General features: G+C 42.6%; 2 protein-coding genes across 2 annotated transcripts; both read left to right on the plus strand.

Annotated features, from left to right (window-relative positions):
* Positions 1 to 415: 415 nt before the first annotated feature.
* On the plus strand, positions 416 to 1,473 carry mettl21e (methyltransferase like 21e; the record flags this gene model as incomplete). Its single annotated transcript, XM_080526346.1, has 3 exons — positions 416 to 565; positions 763 to 880; positions 1,034 to 1,473. The coding sequence occupies exons 1-3, from the start codon at positions 443 to 445 to the stop codon at positions 1,471 to 1,473; spliced, it is 681 nt and encodes a 226-aa protein (XP_080382472.1). The 5' UTR covers positions 416 to 442.
* Positions 1,474 to 9,338: 7,865 nt separating this feature from the next.
* Positions 9,339 to 17,223, plus strand: mettl21ca (methyltransferase 21C, AARS1 lysine a; the record flags this gene model as incomplete). Its single annotated transcript, XM_080526356.1, has 4 exons — positions 9,339 to 9,405; positions 15,803 to 15,954; positions 16,360 to 16,477; positions 16,838 to 17,223. The coding sequence occupies 4 exons, from the start codon at positions 9,339 to 9,341 to the stop codon at positions 17,221 to 17,223; spliced, it is 723 nt and encodes a 240-aa protein (XP_080382482.1).
* Positions 17,224 to 18,145: the final 922 nt, after the last annotated feature.

Here is an 18,145-nt window from a genome sequence, read left to right on the forward strand (position 1 = left end):
ATAAAATGTATGGAGCCTCTGCCTTACTTGCATTCTTGCTCAGTTCTGTCAGTGAGGCTACAAACAGGGCCGCCTCAACCTGTTAGGGGGCTCAACCTGTCAAGCTGTTATTTTAATTTTTGTATGTATTTTTCAAATACTCTGGGTCAGTTACTCAGACCTCACATAGGGGATTTATATTACAGGGGCAGAACCTGTAGGGCTCAAGGGACATTCTGGGCCATACCGACTTTTACATTCCAACTGGAAGTTCATCTGGCAGAGCGCTATGCTCTGGTAAAAGGACACCTCTGGAATCTGAAACTGTACTGAGGGAGAGGGAGAGGGCAGAGGGATAATGACGTCAGCGTTATGGTTTGAAGTTAGTATCGTTGTTGTTGCCATGGCAGGTGTTGTTGCCATGGCAGGTGCTGCCGCGGACGTGGAGCTGGAGAAGGCTATCATGAGGCGTCGTTTCCGGCCGTCACTCATCACGTTGGAAACGTGGGAGGGGTTTAACTACGCCAACCAGGAGATCCGCATCAAAGAGTCCACAGACACCTATGGAGCGGTGCTCTGGCCCTCGGTACGATGCCACTCTCCCCCAATGCTGTACATGAATAAGGCCAGGAGGATATCCTGACCATCACCCTCAATATCCTCATCATCACTACTAGAAACACTGTTCTGTGTTTTAACTTTTAACACCACGATTACATTAATTCATCAACTTTATTATCATGAACATAAAACTCTCTCTGATTAAAGTTGTTCTCCCTCCAGGCGTCGGTTCTCTGTTATTTCCTGGACACCAACCGTGACAAATACAACCTGCTGGACAAGAACATTATCGAACTAGGCGCTGGAACTGGACTGGTCTCCGTAGTAACCAGCCTATTAGGTGAGAGTTCACTAATATACCAACCTGTATCTTCAAAATCTCTCAAATCTATCATTGGTTGGGAGGTTGTTGCAACTTGTGTGTGTGTGTGGGTGTGTGTGTGTCTGTGTCTGTGTCTGTGTGTGTCTGTGTATCTTTATCTTTGGTCCTTAGGTGCCAAGGTGACGTCCACCGACCTACCAGACGTGCTAGGCAACCTGAGCTACAACGTCCAACGCAACACCAGGGGGCGCTGCAGGCATACCCCTATCGTCACTGAGCTCACCTGGGGACCTGACGTGGAGAAGCTCTTCCCCCGGGCCTCCTGCCGCTTCGACTACGTGTTGGCGGCCGACGTGGTCTACCACCACTCCTACCTGGAGGAGCTGATGGACACCTTCCACCACCTGTGCCAGGAGGGCACAGAGATCCTGTGGGCCATGCGCTTCAGACTGGACCGGGAGAACAGCTTCGTAGAACGCTTCCAGAAACGCTTCCACCTAGAGGAGCTGTACGACCTGCCAGACTCCAGGATCAAACTGTACCGAGCCTGGAGCAAGGACAACAAGGACAACAAGGACAACAAGCTGTCCCACTCTGGGGAGGCTGCCTGAGATGGTAGTCAGGGAGGGTGTGTGTGGTGTGGTTTGTGTGTGTGTCCATGAGAGAGAGAGAGAGTGTGAGAGAGATTGTGTGTGTGAGAGTGAGAGAGTGTGTGTGTGTGTGTGTGTGTGTGTGTGTGTGTGTGTGTGTGTGTGCGCGCGCGCGCGTCATACAGTTTATGTACTGTAGCTGTCCTTTATTAGGATGTAATAAAGAACTGAACTTGACTTCATGTGAAATGACAAGACTGCTTCACATGATGGGCAGCTAGTAGTTATTGTTTTCATACACTGATATGTATCTGTAACTGCATTGTTGCTGCGTAACCATGGTGATATGCTACTGTACACATTCTTCTTCCTAGTTTACAAGACAGGTTGTATATGTTGATACAATGAAAATATGTATTTTGTAATGGTTCAATTATATATTTATTGCTGATTCAATAAAAGTCTCAAATTATTGAAAAAATAAACTCCTGAATGATTGTTTTGACTTTGTCATGGGCTGCAGACACGCCTTTTGTGTGAGGAGGGATTCAGGAGTACTACAATAAAGGAGAGATGAGGGAGGGAGGGGGAGAGAAGAGAGAAGAGAGAAGAGGGGGAGGAGAAGAGGGAGGGAGAGGGAGGGAGGAGAAGAGGGAGGGAGAGGGAGGGAGGAGAAGAGGGAGGGAGTGGGAGAGAAGAGAGAGGGAGGTGGGTGGGAGGAGAATAGGGAGGGAGGGAGGAGGGAGAAGAGAGAGGGAGGAGAATAGGGAGGGGGAGAGAAGAGAGGGAGGGGGAGGGAGGAGAAGAGGCAGGGGGAGAGAAGAGAGAGGGAGGTGGGTGGGAGGAGAATAGGGAGGGAGGGGGAGAGAAGAGGGAGGGAGGGAGGAGGGAGAAGAGAGAGGGAGGTGGGAGGGAGGAGAATAGGGAGGGACGGGGAGAGAAGAGAGAGAGGGGGGAGAGAAGAGGGGGATCAGGATAAGAGGGGGGGAGGGGGAGAGAAGAGGAAGGGAGGAGAAGAGGGATGGCAGGAGACAGAGGCAGGGAGAGGGAGGGAGAGAAGAGAGATGACTGAAGAGGGAGTGAGAGAGATGGGTGAAGAGGAGAGAAGAGGGAGTGAGAGAGATGGGTGAAGAGGAGAGAAGATGGAGTGAGAGAGATGGGTGAAGAGGAGAGAAGATGAAGTGAGAGAAATGGGCAAAGAGGGAGGAAGAGGTGATGACAAAGGTTACAGAGAGGCAGGTGGAGGTCAGACAGCCCTGTGGTACAGTACGATCCAGCTGCCCTTTGGGTCTTAGCGGAGACGATTCCTGCTGTCGCTCCTGTTTCATTCGCTTCGAAAGGTCAAGGATGACTTTCCTAAGGATTTCCTTTTGGCTGGGGATGCATTCCATCACCTCCTATCTCCAAACTACTCTGCTGACAGGAAGATTGCTTCCCACTGTGCAACATTATCTCATGTCCAAAGACCTCTTAGTCCTAAAATAAGAATAACATAACATTATCCCTTGATCTTATGGCACAGCAACCTAACGCCACACTTCATCTTGTAGCATCTCAAAATATAGACGCTGCTCTACACCATGATATGATTGATTATAAAGTCGTTAAACTGATATAACATCTGAATGATATTTTAATAGCCATGAGATAAAGATACTAGAGGGGTGTGTGGTGACGGCAAGGCACAGTACATGTATAGTATCTTAGGGAAAATCATGTTCATGTTCCTCCCCTCTCCGTTTCAATTTGTAGCCCATCTCCACCTCAGATTAATCAAATCATCTATGGAGCAGAACGCCCAATGACAGTTAAAGAACTTTGTAGCTTATTCTTTTATTTTTTAAATATGTTTTTGCAGCATTTCTGCTTTGTTGTGATAGAGATGGTAGAGATATTGACAGGAAGGATGGGTGAGAGAGAGGAGGGAGGACATTCAGGTGGCCGGAATCATTAGCTACACCAGCCAGGCGCCCCACCTCGTACCTGTTCTGGAACGAAGATAACGAACATTTACATGTATTATTTATTATTATTTATTTACATTTTTGACATTTGTGACATGGTCTGGTGAAACGGTCTGCATGTTGGCAATTCTAAACTCGCGCAAATGACCAAAAAGCTTATTTTCTTATTTTTTTTTATTACGAAAGTTTAAGTGTTGAAGAGCCCACTCAATATAACAAACAACAGTTTTAGGATTGCTAAATACTTAGCATTTGTGAATTGGATTCACTGTATCGTCTGCCTTACGTTTTAGGACGTGTTCAAAAGCAAGGACTGTGTGATCATCTAGTTATGTGTAGTTATGTGTTTTTAGCATGTTGATTTTTCTATCAGCATGTTGTGATGTGCTAAACATGCAGTTAGATGTTGATAGTAATATTCTTTCTTGCTAGCTAGCTACCTACGCAATGGCAGCAAACATGTCTGTTTTGATTCAGAGCGAGTTCTTCTGGTATTTGGTTTGAGGTGTACCAACATTCAAATCAGCATATCTTCTTCAACTATTTTCGGATTTCAATGTATGACACAACATTTGAAAGCTTCCATCTGCACTTTAATAATCTGTACAATGCCCTACTTGGGGACTTTTTCACCAGACCCTGTCACATAGCAGACACATTTATCCAAAGTGACAAATACATTTGTCTAAGTAAGTGAATCATCTATCCAGTCATCATAAGAAAAAGAAATCAATGCTAGGACCAGGGTCATTGGCAGTTACAATGCTAGAATTATTATCATTATTTATTTATTTATTTATTTTCTACAGAGAGAAGATGTATCGGGGGGATGACGAGATCTTTAGGAGGGAAAGTTAAGATGTAGCCTGTTACCTAGCTACGGAGATCCCTACCTGCCTACCTGTTACCTAGCTACGGAGATCCCTACCTGCCTACCTGTTACCTAGCTACGAAGGGAGCATGCCTATGTTCCCCGGGTCCTATGTTCCCCGGGTTCTATGTTCCCCGGTTCCCCACTTCCGAAAAAGGGTTCTATGTTCCCCGCTTCCGAAAAAGGGTTCTATGTTCCCCGCTTCCGAAAAAGGGTCCTATGTTCCCCGCCTGCCGTTGTGTCAAGCGACCCCATGTGTCGTTATGTGGTACTGCATGAGAGTTTGACTCTTTTTTTTTTTTTGGGGGGGGGGGGGGGTCTTAAGATGACTTATAAATAGGAAGGAAATAATGAAGAACACAATGAATGTCATAGTATTGTCTCAGCATTTTATATAACTCCCTAGATAGATCATTTTCGAGATGGAATTGAAAATCTTATATTCCTAAAAGAACACCAGTGATATATATATATATATATACACATTATTAAATATTTTTTCTATATTTTTGTCAAACGAAATCAAATAAATACAGTAGAGATATCATTCCAAAATATAGGCTTTTATTGCAACCAACTAATTAAACTATGTTTGTGCATACATAATAACAATAATAACAATAACAATAATAATTAAATTAGGCCAATAACAATAATAATAACTAACTTGCATCACCGGGGTAGAGGGAGAAGAACCGTGGTGTTCACGATGGTCTTTAGTCCGGAAAAAGAACCAGAGTCCTTTTTAGACTGCTGAAATCTCGATCAAATTCAACACCTATGATCGGATTCATATTATAGCTCACCGGGGTAGAGAGGAGAACCATGAAATTTCTCGAAATATTTCTAAGTCCATGATTTTTCGTGAAATTAACACCCCGACCTGCCGACCACACCTGTTCGCTCGACCATAAGGTCCCATTCATAATTTTTGCGATTTAGTTAAGCATTTCCCACTTTTGCTTAACGGATTACTGTAATAAAACGGAAAGTTGTAGAAACTCACAAATGAGGGCAAAAGGTCGGCCCTACGATTCTCTTTAATTGTGTAATTAATTTAGTATTTTAAAAAGTTATTAAACATCAAAACCCGGGTCCCCCCCCCATTAGTGATTTCTCGAAAAATCTCAAAAATCAACGAAAACTGTTAAGGATTTCCCAAAATCATATTCATAAGAATTATGAATTCATAACTCGGTAACGGTATAACCTACAGACTCCATTTAAAGATTAGTATGTTGTCCTTATGATTTTGATCACTTTACTCGTGGACTATTACTATCGAAATCGAAGTTAAAAATTGTTATTGATTTAAGAAAGGCGGGGCCCCCCCCCCTGCTGTGCGGTTTTGAGCGACATTGAAAAATATGCTTTTCATATTATATCTCGTTAACGGTACATGACTATGACTCCATTCAAAGTTCAGTTTGTTAAGCATGCTATTGTGATCATGGAGAAATTCCAATAGTTTGGAATTATAACCCATTGTGACCCTGAGATATTCGTCCATAAGCGACGGGTCCCCCCCCCTGATGAGCGTTTTACGAGGTAAATATGCTTTTCGTATTCTATCTCGTTAACGGTACATGACTGAGACTCCATTCAATTTTTAGAGTGTTCAGCATGCTATTGTGATCATGGAGATCATGGAGAAAGCCTGATTAGTCACTTTTACAACGAGGTATGACTTGTAAGGATCATGCATTTGTGGAATGAGCAACACAGCTAAACGTGTGGGTAGCGGCCCAACATTTGCAATTGTATGCATGGATTAAAGAAATATTTTTTCTATATTTTGGTCAAACGGAATCAAATAAATACAGTAGAGATATCAATCCAAAATATAGGCTTTTATTGCAACCCAAAAAAAAAATAAAAAATGTTTGTGCAAACATGGTGTTTGTTTCCAAGACCAAGCATCAAAATGCCAGGGCGGCGTCAGGCACAGCAACAAACAGCAACAAACATAATAACAATAACAATATTTAGGCCAATAACAATAACATAATAATAACAATAACAATAACAATAATAATAATAACAAAATTAGGCCAATAACAATAATAATAATAATAACAAAATTAGGCCAATAATAATAATAATAACAATAACACAATTAGGCCAATAACAATAATAATAACAACAACATAGGCCAAAGTGCTATCAAAATAAATGTGGAAATCTAGCCCATACGGACGCTACGGCTGACAGCCCTCCAGTACGAAGCCAGATCTCTGAGGCCCTGCATATACTGTCCTTTCAGCCTCAGTAGACGGGCCTCCAACTCCCTCCACTTCCGTCTCCTTGTTGGGGGAGCGTGGCCTCTGTCTGCCATCCCCAGCTTACCCTCTGCAAGTGTTTGCTGATCCTTCAGGTGCCGAAGGAATATCCAAAGTGAAGGATGGCGCACTTGGACAGCATCGTTTAGAGTACGATGATAATAATGACGGCGCAGTGGAGAGCATCCTCACCTTCGGCATCTCCAACTGGTACCACAGCTGCACGGCAGCGGAGAGAAGCGATCTACAGAGAGTCGTGAGAACAGCACAGGGGATCACCGGCGCCACCCTCCCCTCTCTGGAGGAGCTGTACAAAACACGCTGTCTCAGGAGGGCCTCCAAGATCTCCAAGGACCCGACCCACCCTGGGCACGAACACTTTGTCAAGCTGCCCTCGAACAGGAGGTACAGGACCCCGGCCGCTAGGACAAACAGACTGAAGGACAGCTTCTACCACAGGGCCGTCAAGGCCCTGAACACAGAAAAGGCCTAAGTTCTGGGCCCAGGACAAGTCCGGACGGATTGTATGGCAGCTAGTGCTGAGGCACAAACATGTACATTTTCAAGCCGCAAACTGTGACACTTTAAAAAAAAATGTGAAAAAATACTTTCTTGTGAAATATGACAACCCTATTTGACTATCTGTGCAGTATAGTACAGTGGATTGTGTACATAGCCTCTATTGATGTAAACCAGCTCCTTACCTTCTTGTGATTTTATGCATCTATGCTTTTTCCAAAATGTGTTTCTTTTTCCTTTCTTAAACACCAGGGGAGCCTCCCCTCCTAAATGTCGTTGTTTGGTACCTGTACTGTAACAATGACAAATAAAGTCTATCTATCTATCTATCTATCTATCTATCTATCTATCTATCTATCTATCTATCTATCTAGAACAAAAATACAGAATTATAACTTATTAGCCTATTAATGGCCTATTAATGTGCAAACTGGTTCTCCATCTGCAAGCTGATCTACTAACGGTGTGCAGTGAGGATTGTTGATCTTTCCAATGTAGAAGATAGCGGGCCTTATTTGAAGTATAGCCTATAACAAGTATATCTCACAACTTCCCCTGTGTGTGAACTTCAATTAGTATTAGTTATTTGGGATCTTAGTAAATCAGGCCCTAAATGTTATTAGTTTGGCATGAACATTTTGACATTGAACATTTTCCCCTCTGTGTCTCCTCCTTTCACAATTTTAAATCCTTTCTTAATCCTTTCTCAATCACGGTGCCCGCCCATGATTGGACTGATGTTATGTCCATCATCATTAGCGCGCCTGTACGTGGCAACGTCACGGTGCCCGCCCATGATTGGACTGATGTTACGTCCATCATCATTAGCGCGCCTGTACGTGGCAACTCGTCCACCTGTTTAAAGAGCCCTCCTGTCCTGTGTTTGATGTTTCGTTAATTTTTGTTTCGGCTCATAGTTAAACCTATACTCGATATACGCACAGGCCCAGAGGTGATAGGATAAGAATGAATTAACCCATAATTAGCAGACAATATTATATTAACAATATAAAATAATTAACTTAATACTTCAGATTTAGTTATTAGATGAAATTATATATTTTTTGTTCAGATCTGTCATTGTTACACTTACATTCAACATGGTTATTGGTCCTTTGCTCCATGTTTCTTTCGAACACATTCCACATCGCTGGTGGGAAGGCCGCTCCAGGATGGACATATGTGTTACGAACATACGCGAGGAAGTCTTGTAACTCAGGGTGGTTCTCCAGGGCACGCCTGGTGTTTCTGTGGTTGAGGAGAAGATCAAAATTGATCTGGACCAGAGGCAGAGGCAGGTGTCCTAAGGCCATCACCTTGAGATGAGATGAGATGAGATGAGATGAGATGAGATGAGAGATGAGATAACGTTTATTGCCATTTATGCATACACATTAAGCATACACATATAGGAATTTGATTTGGCGTTACAGTAAGAGCATTTCTAAATGCAATGCAAACAAAACAACACAGGACAGACAGCAGTGCAGACAGAACACAACAAACCTTGCGGATGACTGCTGCCAGTGGATGGTCATGACGGAATGGACCAGCCAATCCAAGTGCCTGTACCCTCTTCCACAAGGCTTGGTTGAAATGGAAGTAGCATCCTCCGATTCTGGCTTGTGGCAACTCCGTTTCAAGAGCAGTTTTCAGCGCTTGCTCAAAGTCACAGATGACTTTACGCGGACGCCAACTGTGGTGGGTGATTCTCCTGACTGACGTTTTGACACACTGGAACACTTGTCGGTAGTGTCCAATTGTACGTTGCTCCATGAGGACATGTACAAGGGGGACAACGAAGCCATGAATGTCCCCGAGTATAGTAAATACTTGGTTGTATGGGCGTGGGCACGACTTGAATGTAGCATCCATGTATAATGTCCTGCAGTGTCGCAGCTGTCTCAGGTTGTCCTCTGTGGAAAACACTGCTATGCCCCACTCACTGTCTTGGTGCAGGAGGAAGTGGTCTCTGCCCCATGTCTCAGCCCATGGACCGTCGATCCTTACATCATCAACGGTAGCTGGGATGGGAGGGATTACTGCAGCTCTGGCTCTGGCCATAACAGACCTAACTGAGTAGAATCTTTGAGGAGGTCGCCCCCGACCTCCACCCTGGATCGGACGGCCCAGCTGTAGACCTACGCACTCAGCATTGTAAATCCGTTTGATTGGTACTGTGGGTTCTCTCACCACCTCTCCAGTAATCACTTGGCGAAATTGCACATTGTTCACCATTTGTGTATCGGGGGCATGTACATGTTCGTAGACCTCCCGAACTTCTATGTTGGGATTGACTACCTCTACATCAAAGATGTTGGTAACCAGAACTGTCCGGCAGTCTTCTCTCCAACACCGCCACCGAATATTCTGTAAGTTTGTGTGGTGTTTGTGGTACCTAAAATTATCCAGAACTAATATTTTACCCTCTCGGTCTCCAGTCATTATTTGAGCCATTGTCACTACGCATGTGTTACGAACATACCGGTATGTGAGGAAGTCTTGTAACTCAAGCTCAATTACAATTGAGCTTAAAACAATTGATAGGGGGTGTTACGCCCCCTGGTGACTCGGAGTAGAAGGGCACAACAGAGACACACTAAATATCAGAGTGCAACATTGTCCCCTGAAACATACAAGTATATTATATCAATGTGTTTCTATGCAGTATCAATAGCATCTAATTTAGATTTTTTATTTTAGTTGTTTATCTAAAGAAAATAATATTTTAAAATAATGAATTATCTAAAACAATAAATTAAAAACAATCTAAATGATATGCTACATTTAGCATATCATGCTACAATGATATGTACATTTCAAGCCTGCAAACTTTAAATGAATGTGCAATAACACTATGTGCAATATGACAACCCTAGGGTACATAAGGTTGCAGAGAATAGGAAATGTTAGAATAGGTATAGCATAGCATAGAGTACAGCACAGTGTTTTATTTGTACAGTATAGTATAGTGGATAGTGTACATAGCCTTTATTTATGTAAACCAGCTCCTTTCCCTTCTTGTTTTTTTTAGTTTTTTTTTCTTTCCTAGCACCAGGGGAGCCCCCCCCTCCCAAATGTCGTTGTTTGGTACCTGTACTATATCAATGACAATAAAGACCATTCATTCATTCATTCATTCATATTATCAATAGCATACCCCTTTTATAATTAGCATACTGAATTTCATTCTCAGATTTGATATAAAGACTATCAGAGTTGGGTCATTTGTGAAGACAACCCCAACCCAACTCAACCCAACCCTACTTGGTGAAGACAGGAACCACAGGCAACCGGTGAAAATCACAGGCATATGGGCTACCATGTCAGGTAAAATAGTCTTACTGAAAGACCTTGTATAAAAAATATTGATGGGAATCTATAGCCTACCTTAATACTTGATGTCTTTTATTTTCAGAGAATCCACAGCTCCTGTTTGAAGGGACCGTGTTCCTGCCACTCCACAGAGAAGATCCCCTGACAGGCTGTGAAGAGTACAAGGAGGGAGCAAAGCTTCTCTTCCCACCCTCAGCCATCACTGACACCCTCCTGTTCCTACATCATAAATGTTTTTGGGAACCACGCCAACTTGTTGGGATAGGTATGAATTCAACTGCCACCAATGGGCAATACTGTGAAATTGTTGATAAAAGAGTAGTCCACAACATCAGGAACACATGCTACCTGAAGAATAGGTTTCTCCACTCTCATATGGAGTAACTCTCCCATGTCACACTGTGATGGTGGTCATTGTAGTCTGTCTGGGATGGAGGATGTCAGTGTAGTCTCTTTCAGAAGGACAGTTTAGTCTCTCTGTGGTGGAGGGGAATGTTGGGGGAGTTGTTACACAACACATTCTTGTTTAATTATTTATTTGTATTTTAAATAGGGACATAACAGGCGCACCCCTGCGCTATCAGAACGAGCTACCCCAATGTCACGTCGGAATTCGACGTTTGGATGCAAATGTCACGTCGGAATTCGACGTTTGGATGCGATCTCACGTCAGAATTCGACGTTTGTTAAAGTCAAAATATAATTTATCTTCCACACGTTTATTTCGATTTTTTCAAATCCGCCATATGATACAGACAACTCAAGGCACTCTTGAAGAACCCAAGCCCTCCAAAATAGAAGACCTTATCAATAAGGAGGTTCAAAGTTCTAAATGTATTTCTCAAGTTTATTTATCTCTGCTTGAATGCTTGTCTACAAGTACAGATGCTACGAGGTGTAAATGGGAAAAGGATTTAGACATGGATATAAGTAAAGAGGACTGGTCTTTCTTTTGTCTTAAAGTTCATAAATGTTCTTACAATATGAGGCACAAACTCCTTCTTTTTAACATTTTGCATAGAACTTATTATACACCTGCAAAACTTTATAAAATGAATAATGAAATGTCCTTTTTGTGCTGGCGCTGCAAAAAACAGAAAGGGGAGTTTTACCATATGTTTTGGTCATGTAATTTGTTGTTAACATTTTGGAACTTTGTAATTGACACGATAGCATTATGTTTAAATATTCACATTGCAAAATCATCTCGCTTGTGTCTTTTAGGCACAATCAATATGGATCCTTGGAATTAATTTCCAAAAATATATATTGATCTTGCTTTGATTGCTGCAAAGAAGTGTATTGCAATCCATTGGAAATCCGATTACTCTCCTACAATATCACATTGGTTAAATGAAATCTCTAGCTACATTCCATTAGATAAAATATACTATAATATAAGACATAAGAGTCAGGACTTTGTAAAAATATGGCAACCACATATAGATTGTATGGCAAGAAGGGCAGCTTCAGGTACTGTAGTGCTGAGGCACAAATATGTACATTTCAAGCCTGCAAACTGCGACACTTTAAATGAATGTGCAAGAACACTATGTGCAATATGACAACCCTAGTCCGTCTATCTGTACAGTATAGTATAGTGGATAGTGTACATAGCCTTTATTTATGTAAACCAGCTCCTTCCCTTCTTGTTTTTTTTAGTTTTTTTTTCTTTCCTAGCACCAGGGGAGCCACCCCTCCTAAATTTCGTTGTTTGGTACCTGTACTATAGCAATGACAATAAAGACCATTCATTCATTCATATTGTTTGATGGACAGTGTTTCTTGTAGGGATGCACGGTGATGGGAATTGCTGTTAATATCATAGCGCATCCCTAATGAATGTATTATTGTGTGTGTGTGTGTGTGTGTGTGTGTGTGTGTGTGTGTATGTAGGCATGTGTGTTTTGTCTTATTATTATTATCTTTTTGTTGTGTTGTCGTTGGGCGTTGCCGCACAATGGTGGGTGGGGGGGGGGAAGGGATACATGGGGGTGGGGAAACAAGAAAAAATGTGTTCAATTATATTGTAAAAATGTTTGAATCTTTGGAAACATAATTTTAAAATATATAAATTGATATAGAGTTAGAAGATTTGTGACAGCCCCCCAGTGTGTCTGAATTGGAGTCCTAGTATACTGTACTTCCAAATGGTTTAGCATGGGGGGTCAGGTTCAGTACTAGATTTGGGCCGAGGTCCAATAGTGTCCTACCTACAAAAGGTTTTGTACATATAATCATTTTGTTCATATAATAATGTTGTACACATAATAATTTTGTTCCTATGTATAATAGTTCCTGCAATTTCCTGTAAATGTCATTATCAATGAGTAAATGTCTTTATCAATTAGTAATCCACAGTATGATTATGTATTTGTGTATGTTGTTTAAAAAAATTAAAAAATTAAAAAAAAGTATAATTATGTATTTGTGTATGTTGTTTTTAAAAAATATATATTTAAAAAATCTCATGCAGTACTACATAACGACACCTGGGGTCGCTTGACACAACGGGGACGCAGGCGGGGAACATACGGAAGCGGGGAACATAGAACCCTTTTTCGGAAGCGGAGAACATAGAACCCTTTTTCGGAAGCGGGGAACATAGAACCCTTTTTTTTTTTTTTGCTAAGAAATCGGGGAACATAGGACCCGGGGAACATAGGACCCGGGGAACATAGGGATGACCCCGCTACGAAGACCCCTCTTCAGTTTCAGGTTTTATTCTATTATTATTCTTTTATATATTGGGTATCATTCTTCTTCATGTATCACCATGGTCATGTAAATGGTCTGCACTTATATAGCACCTTATTCCAAAGTGCTTTACAATGGCCTCTCATTCACCCATTCACACACACATTCACACACCAATGCGAAATAGCAGGGAGAAGTAATGCAGAGGTTACAGGGGTAACGGGTCAAAAACATGACCCACAACACCACACCACCATCATCACACAGAGTATGTTGTAAGATTCCCTCCAGATACCCCCCCCCCCCGATGTAGATCAGAGAGCGAGAGATTCCTGGATGATTTATGACACACACACATATACATACAGACACAGATATACACACACACACACACAACCTAGGGTTATATGAACAGTAAAACACAGACCACAACACATGACGTAATGGAATATCTGAGACAAGCACACAGCTTTATGAAATGGCCACTGAAAACCCTGTGATGCTTTCGTGAACTTATACCTCCCCTCAAAGCCATAAAAGCACGTTCCTACCAAACAAGGATATTCTAAAAGGCAATTTATAAACACCAGTAATTACAGATTTGGACCTTGACCTCACTGCACTGCATGCCCAGCAGGGAAGGGAGATCTCCATAACCCTCTTTTGCCCCCTCATAAATATCATACTCATTACCCCTTCATACCAAGCTATGTAGGGCAAAGGCATACCAAGGAGCTTGCTAAATGCTGACAAAAATGTAAATGGAGGGGGGGGTGTAGCAGAGGTCAGGGTCCTCAGACCTATTAGGACTCGCCTTGGGGTGCTATCAGCCTGCATGCCAGCAGTATTACTTTACCTGCTGTTCTGTTGAAGCGAATGGGGGCAGAGGGCCGAAGAGGGGTTATGTACACACACGTCTATGTGCTAACAGCCAAATGCTAACAGCCAAATACTGTTTTTAAGTAACAGAGGATGCCAAGGGCAGACCATGTTGGTGGCCATGGTATTGACTGTTGGTGAAAATTAGATGTAGATTATCAATGTAGATTATCAATCTTATTCCGTCCAACCTATTAACACTATATCAATAAGGGAACAGGTACACCGGGGTCCATGGAGGCTTGTGGAGGTAGAAATCGGAGGTTGAAACACAGCTTGAAAGCGCACCTGAACAATCTGCAGGAATTGTGTGATGCAATCATGTCATCATGGACCCAATCTCAAAGGATAGTTTACAGAATCTTGTGGAATCAATGCCACGAAGAATTGAGGCTGTTTTGAGAGCAAAGGGAGGCCCTGCCCAGTATTAGTACAGCGTTCCTAACAAAGCCTGTTTTGAGAGCAAAGGGAGGCCCTGCCCAGTATTAGTACAGCGTTCCTAACAAAGCATTCAGTGAGTGTAGATGATCAAAGCAAGTCAGAGAACCAGTGTGTTGTTGTGTTGGCTGCATGTCTAAAGGCTAAATCAGATCCACCATGGTGCCAGACCTTCTCCACTAGCTGCAACAGATATGTTCTAGTCAAGCCAAAACCATCATTGTCAGGTCCAACAGATTACATATTACATTGATTTACCAGGGCCACCTTCTAAATATAACCCCAGATCCGTGTGATGATGGGAGTGTCTTGCAGGATGCTGATTCGCTATATCTTCTGCAGAGTGACGCCCCAAGATGCATTCAGTTCACTACACAGCAACCACGTCCCTAAGAGATATAAGAACTGCAGCAGGTAGGTGCTAGATTGATAAAGATCTTGAATGGCGCTTGTCTTCAACCCTGTGGAGAAGATAGCTGTGGAGGTAGGATAAGAAGTATCTGAGAAGTGTCTGAGAGAGTTGGCAAGAGATGTGTTGATATACATACATACATACAGGGGTGGGGTGGCATAGGGAGGTGGATGTATTTCTATGAAGCACTGCATGTGTGTGGTGTTGTTGAATTAAATGCATATGGAATGTGCACGAGTTAAAACAAGAGAATATATCTGAAAGAGAGAGAGGGAGAGAGAGAGAGAGAGAGAGTATGAGAGAGAGAGAGAGGGAGAGCGGAAGTAGAATGAGAGGGAGAGGGAGAGAGGTAGAGAGAGAGAGGGAGAGAGAGAGAGAGAGCGTGAGAGAGAGAGAGGGAGAGCGGAAGTAGAAGGAGAGGGAGAGGGAGAGAGGTAGAGAGAGAGAGGGAGAGTGAGAGAGGGGTAGAGAGAGGGAGAGCGCAAGGGAGAGAGGGAGAGAAAAAGAGAGGGAGAGAAACTTTTTTATTACTTATTACCTATTTTTTTATTACTGTACTTCAGTTATTTATTTATTTATTGAACTTGTTTGTGTAAAGTCAACTTCTCTCAACTAGATACGGTTGATTTCTATGGATCCTTTATGCACGTCACGTCAAGAAGAGGTGGGTGGTGGCAATAGCTCAGCCTGGAAGGAGCAGCCGTTAGATCAATATGATGAAAGTTATGAAGAGGAGGAGAGTGACAATACAGACAACAGCAATTCCAGCTGTAGCACAGAAGACGACATCATTGGTATAGTATTTCACTGCTACATTTTTATACACAAGTCACATTCAATCCTTTTGTGTGAATTGACATTTTTAAAGATGTATAGTAGGCCTACACCCCCAGGAAATGATAATGGTATGATGCATCATCCATCCACATAAGAGTACAGTTTCATTTCTGTACAGAGGCGGTAGACACCAAGACTGTGGTTGTCCAGCTGCCAGCCTGGGCCCAGTGTCGCCACCCCAGACCAGGTGAAGAGGTGTACTCCTACGTAGGGCAGGAGATCAGCATCCACGAGTCCATCGACTCCTTTGGCGCAGTCATCTGGCCAGCAGTAAGTGACTGATAATGGGTTATACTAGACTAATGTGGAAATCAATTTTCACACAGCATAAATGTTTCTAGTAGGCCTATATATTACTTTATTTCCATTATTATGGTATTCCATTATTATTTACTTCCTGGCAGAAGTGTAGATGATGATGATTGTGACCATGAATCTATGACTAATGTAATCATGGTAGTTAATAATATAGTAATAACACTGTAATAGAGTAGTTTTATTGTTTGCTATTTGTAATTCTGGTGACAGTTAAACCCATTGGGATGCATCATCACATAATTGAGAGGGTCCTGTAGGAAATTGTAGCATTTCAATTAGCAGGTGGAGTAATAATAATAATAATAATAATAATAATAATAATAATAATAATAATAATGTAGTTGTCCTCTCCTGCAGGCACTGGCTCTCTGTCACTTCCTGGAGACCCACCAAGAGCAGGTGGACCTCCAGGGGAAGGAGGTTCTGGAGCTGGGTGCGGGGCCTGGGTTAGTGTCCATAGTGGCCAGTCTGTTGGGTAAGCCTGGCTAACTACCTCCAGGGCTGCTGTCTCAGACCTAGATTAAACCTGGTCCTAGATCTAGACCAAACAGCCTAGTCTAGTCCAGGACTGGGCTTGATCTGTGTCTGGGAAACCACCCCCTAGCCTAGACTGACTTCTTCTCTAGTCAGTGTGTAAACAACACTGTTTACTTTATTATAACTTACTTTACTTATTTTACTTTATTCTATTATTGTGATTTTGTGTCCTGCTGCAATGCCAATGTTGAAGAACCTAAGCCAAATAATTGTACTCTTGTGTACCTGTACATTGGATGTAATAAAAGCAATTCTGATTCAGATTTTGATCCTGATTCTGATTGTTTGTCCACCACAGGTGCCTCAGTGATGGCCACAGACCTTCCTGAGATCCTGAGTAACCTGAGCCACAACCTCATGAAGAACACTAAGGGGCGTTGCAGAGACACACCCAAGGTAGCAGAACTGTCCTGGGGTCCCGAGGTGGAGCGCACCTTCCCCAGGTCCGTCTATCACTATGACTACGTACTGGGGGCCGACGTGGTGTACCACCATGACTTCCTGGCTGAACTGCTGGTTACCATGAGACATTTCTGCCGCCCGGGTACAACTCTGATCTGGTCCAACAAGGTCCGCTTCCCCACAGACCTCACCTTCACCAAGGACTTCAAGGAGGCCTTCCACACCACACTGTTAGCCGATTATGGAGAGGTGAAGATTTTTATGGGCACATCACGAGGGTAGGAGAGTGACAGGACACAGGACCGGTGGACAGACGGTGGCGGTGGCCATGTCTAGAAATGACCTCTAGCCCTTAAGATGCTGCATCTGAAAATGACTGGACTGGTATAATAAAAATGGTCCAGATCAGAGGGCAGGGATCAGGGTGCAGTGGAACCTTTATTTATCCAGGTTAGTCTCATTAATATCTATTCAAAAAATATCTATATATATTTTATCAAGAGAGACCTGGTCCATATCAGCCAGGTGTCTTACTGGGGTGTTTCTGGACAGAGTCAGTCTCCATGGAGGAACCCTTCTTAATGGTGAGATAAGGCTGAATGATAGCTGGCAGCTGTCTTTGCTTTGCATGGATAAGGCTAACAGCATTTTATTTGTACTCGCACACTACACTTTCATTCTAATGACATGTAGTAGTGGTTTATTGTTCACGTTTTTGAATATTGCGGGATATTGTTGTTTTGATACAGCATTAAAATGCACATGGACTTTCGTTACATCTGGTTGTTTTAATTTCTACTGTCAAAATGATGTCATATATGTAGGGGAGAGTGGGGTGATGTCATATATGTAGGGGAGAGTGGGGTGATGTCATATATGTAGGGGAGAGTGGGGTGGTTTCTGGCAACCATAGACAAATGTGGACATGTGACCACATTTTTGAAGAGTCATCCATCTTTTAGTCACCCTGTGATGGAGAGAGGCTCATGGAATATGTGGCACAATTAAGTAAAAAAATTAAAATAGTTTCCTGTTCAAAGTGATTTTTTTTTATGGGTTTGAAAAAATCTCACGTGTTAGTGCTTTAGGAAGTTCTAATATGAGGCTATACTGTTAGCATGACTTCAGCTCTAAACTGTTGGATGATAGACGTTTGTTAACTGGGGGTGGGGTAAAAGGATTAGGGTAGGTTGAGCCAGTGGCT

This window comes from Nansenia antarctica, assembly GCF_963989245.1.
Source record: "Nansenia antarctica genome assembly, chromosome: 1".
NCBI classification, from domain to species: Eukaryota; Metazoa; Chordata; class Actinopteri; order Argentiniformes; family Microstomatidae; genus Nansenia; species Nansenia antarctica.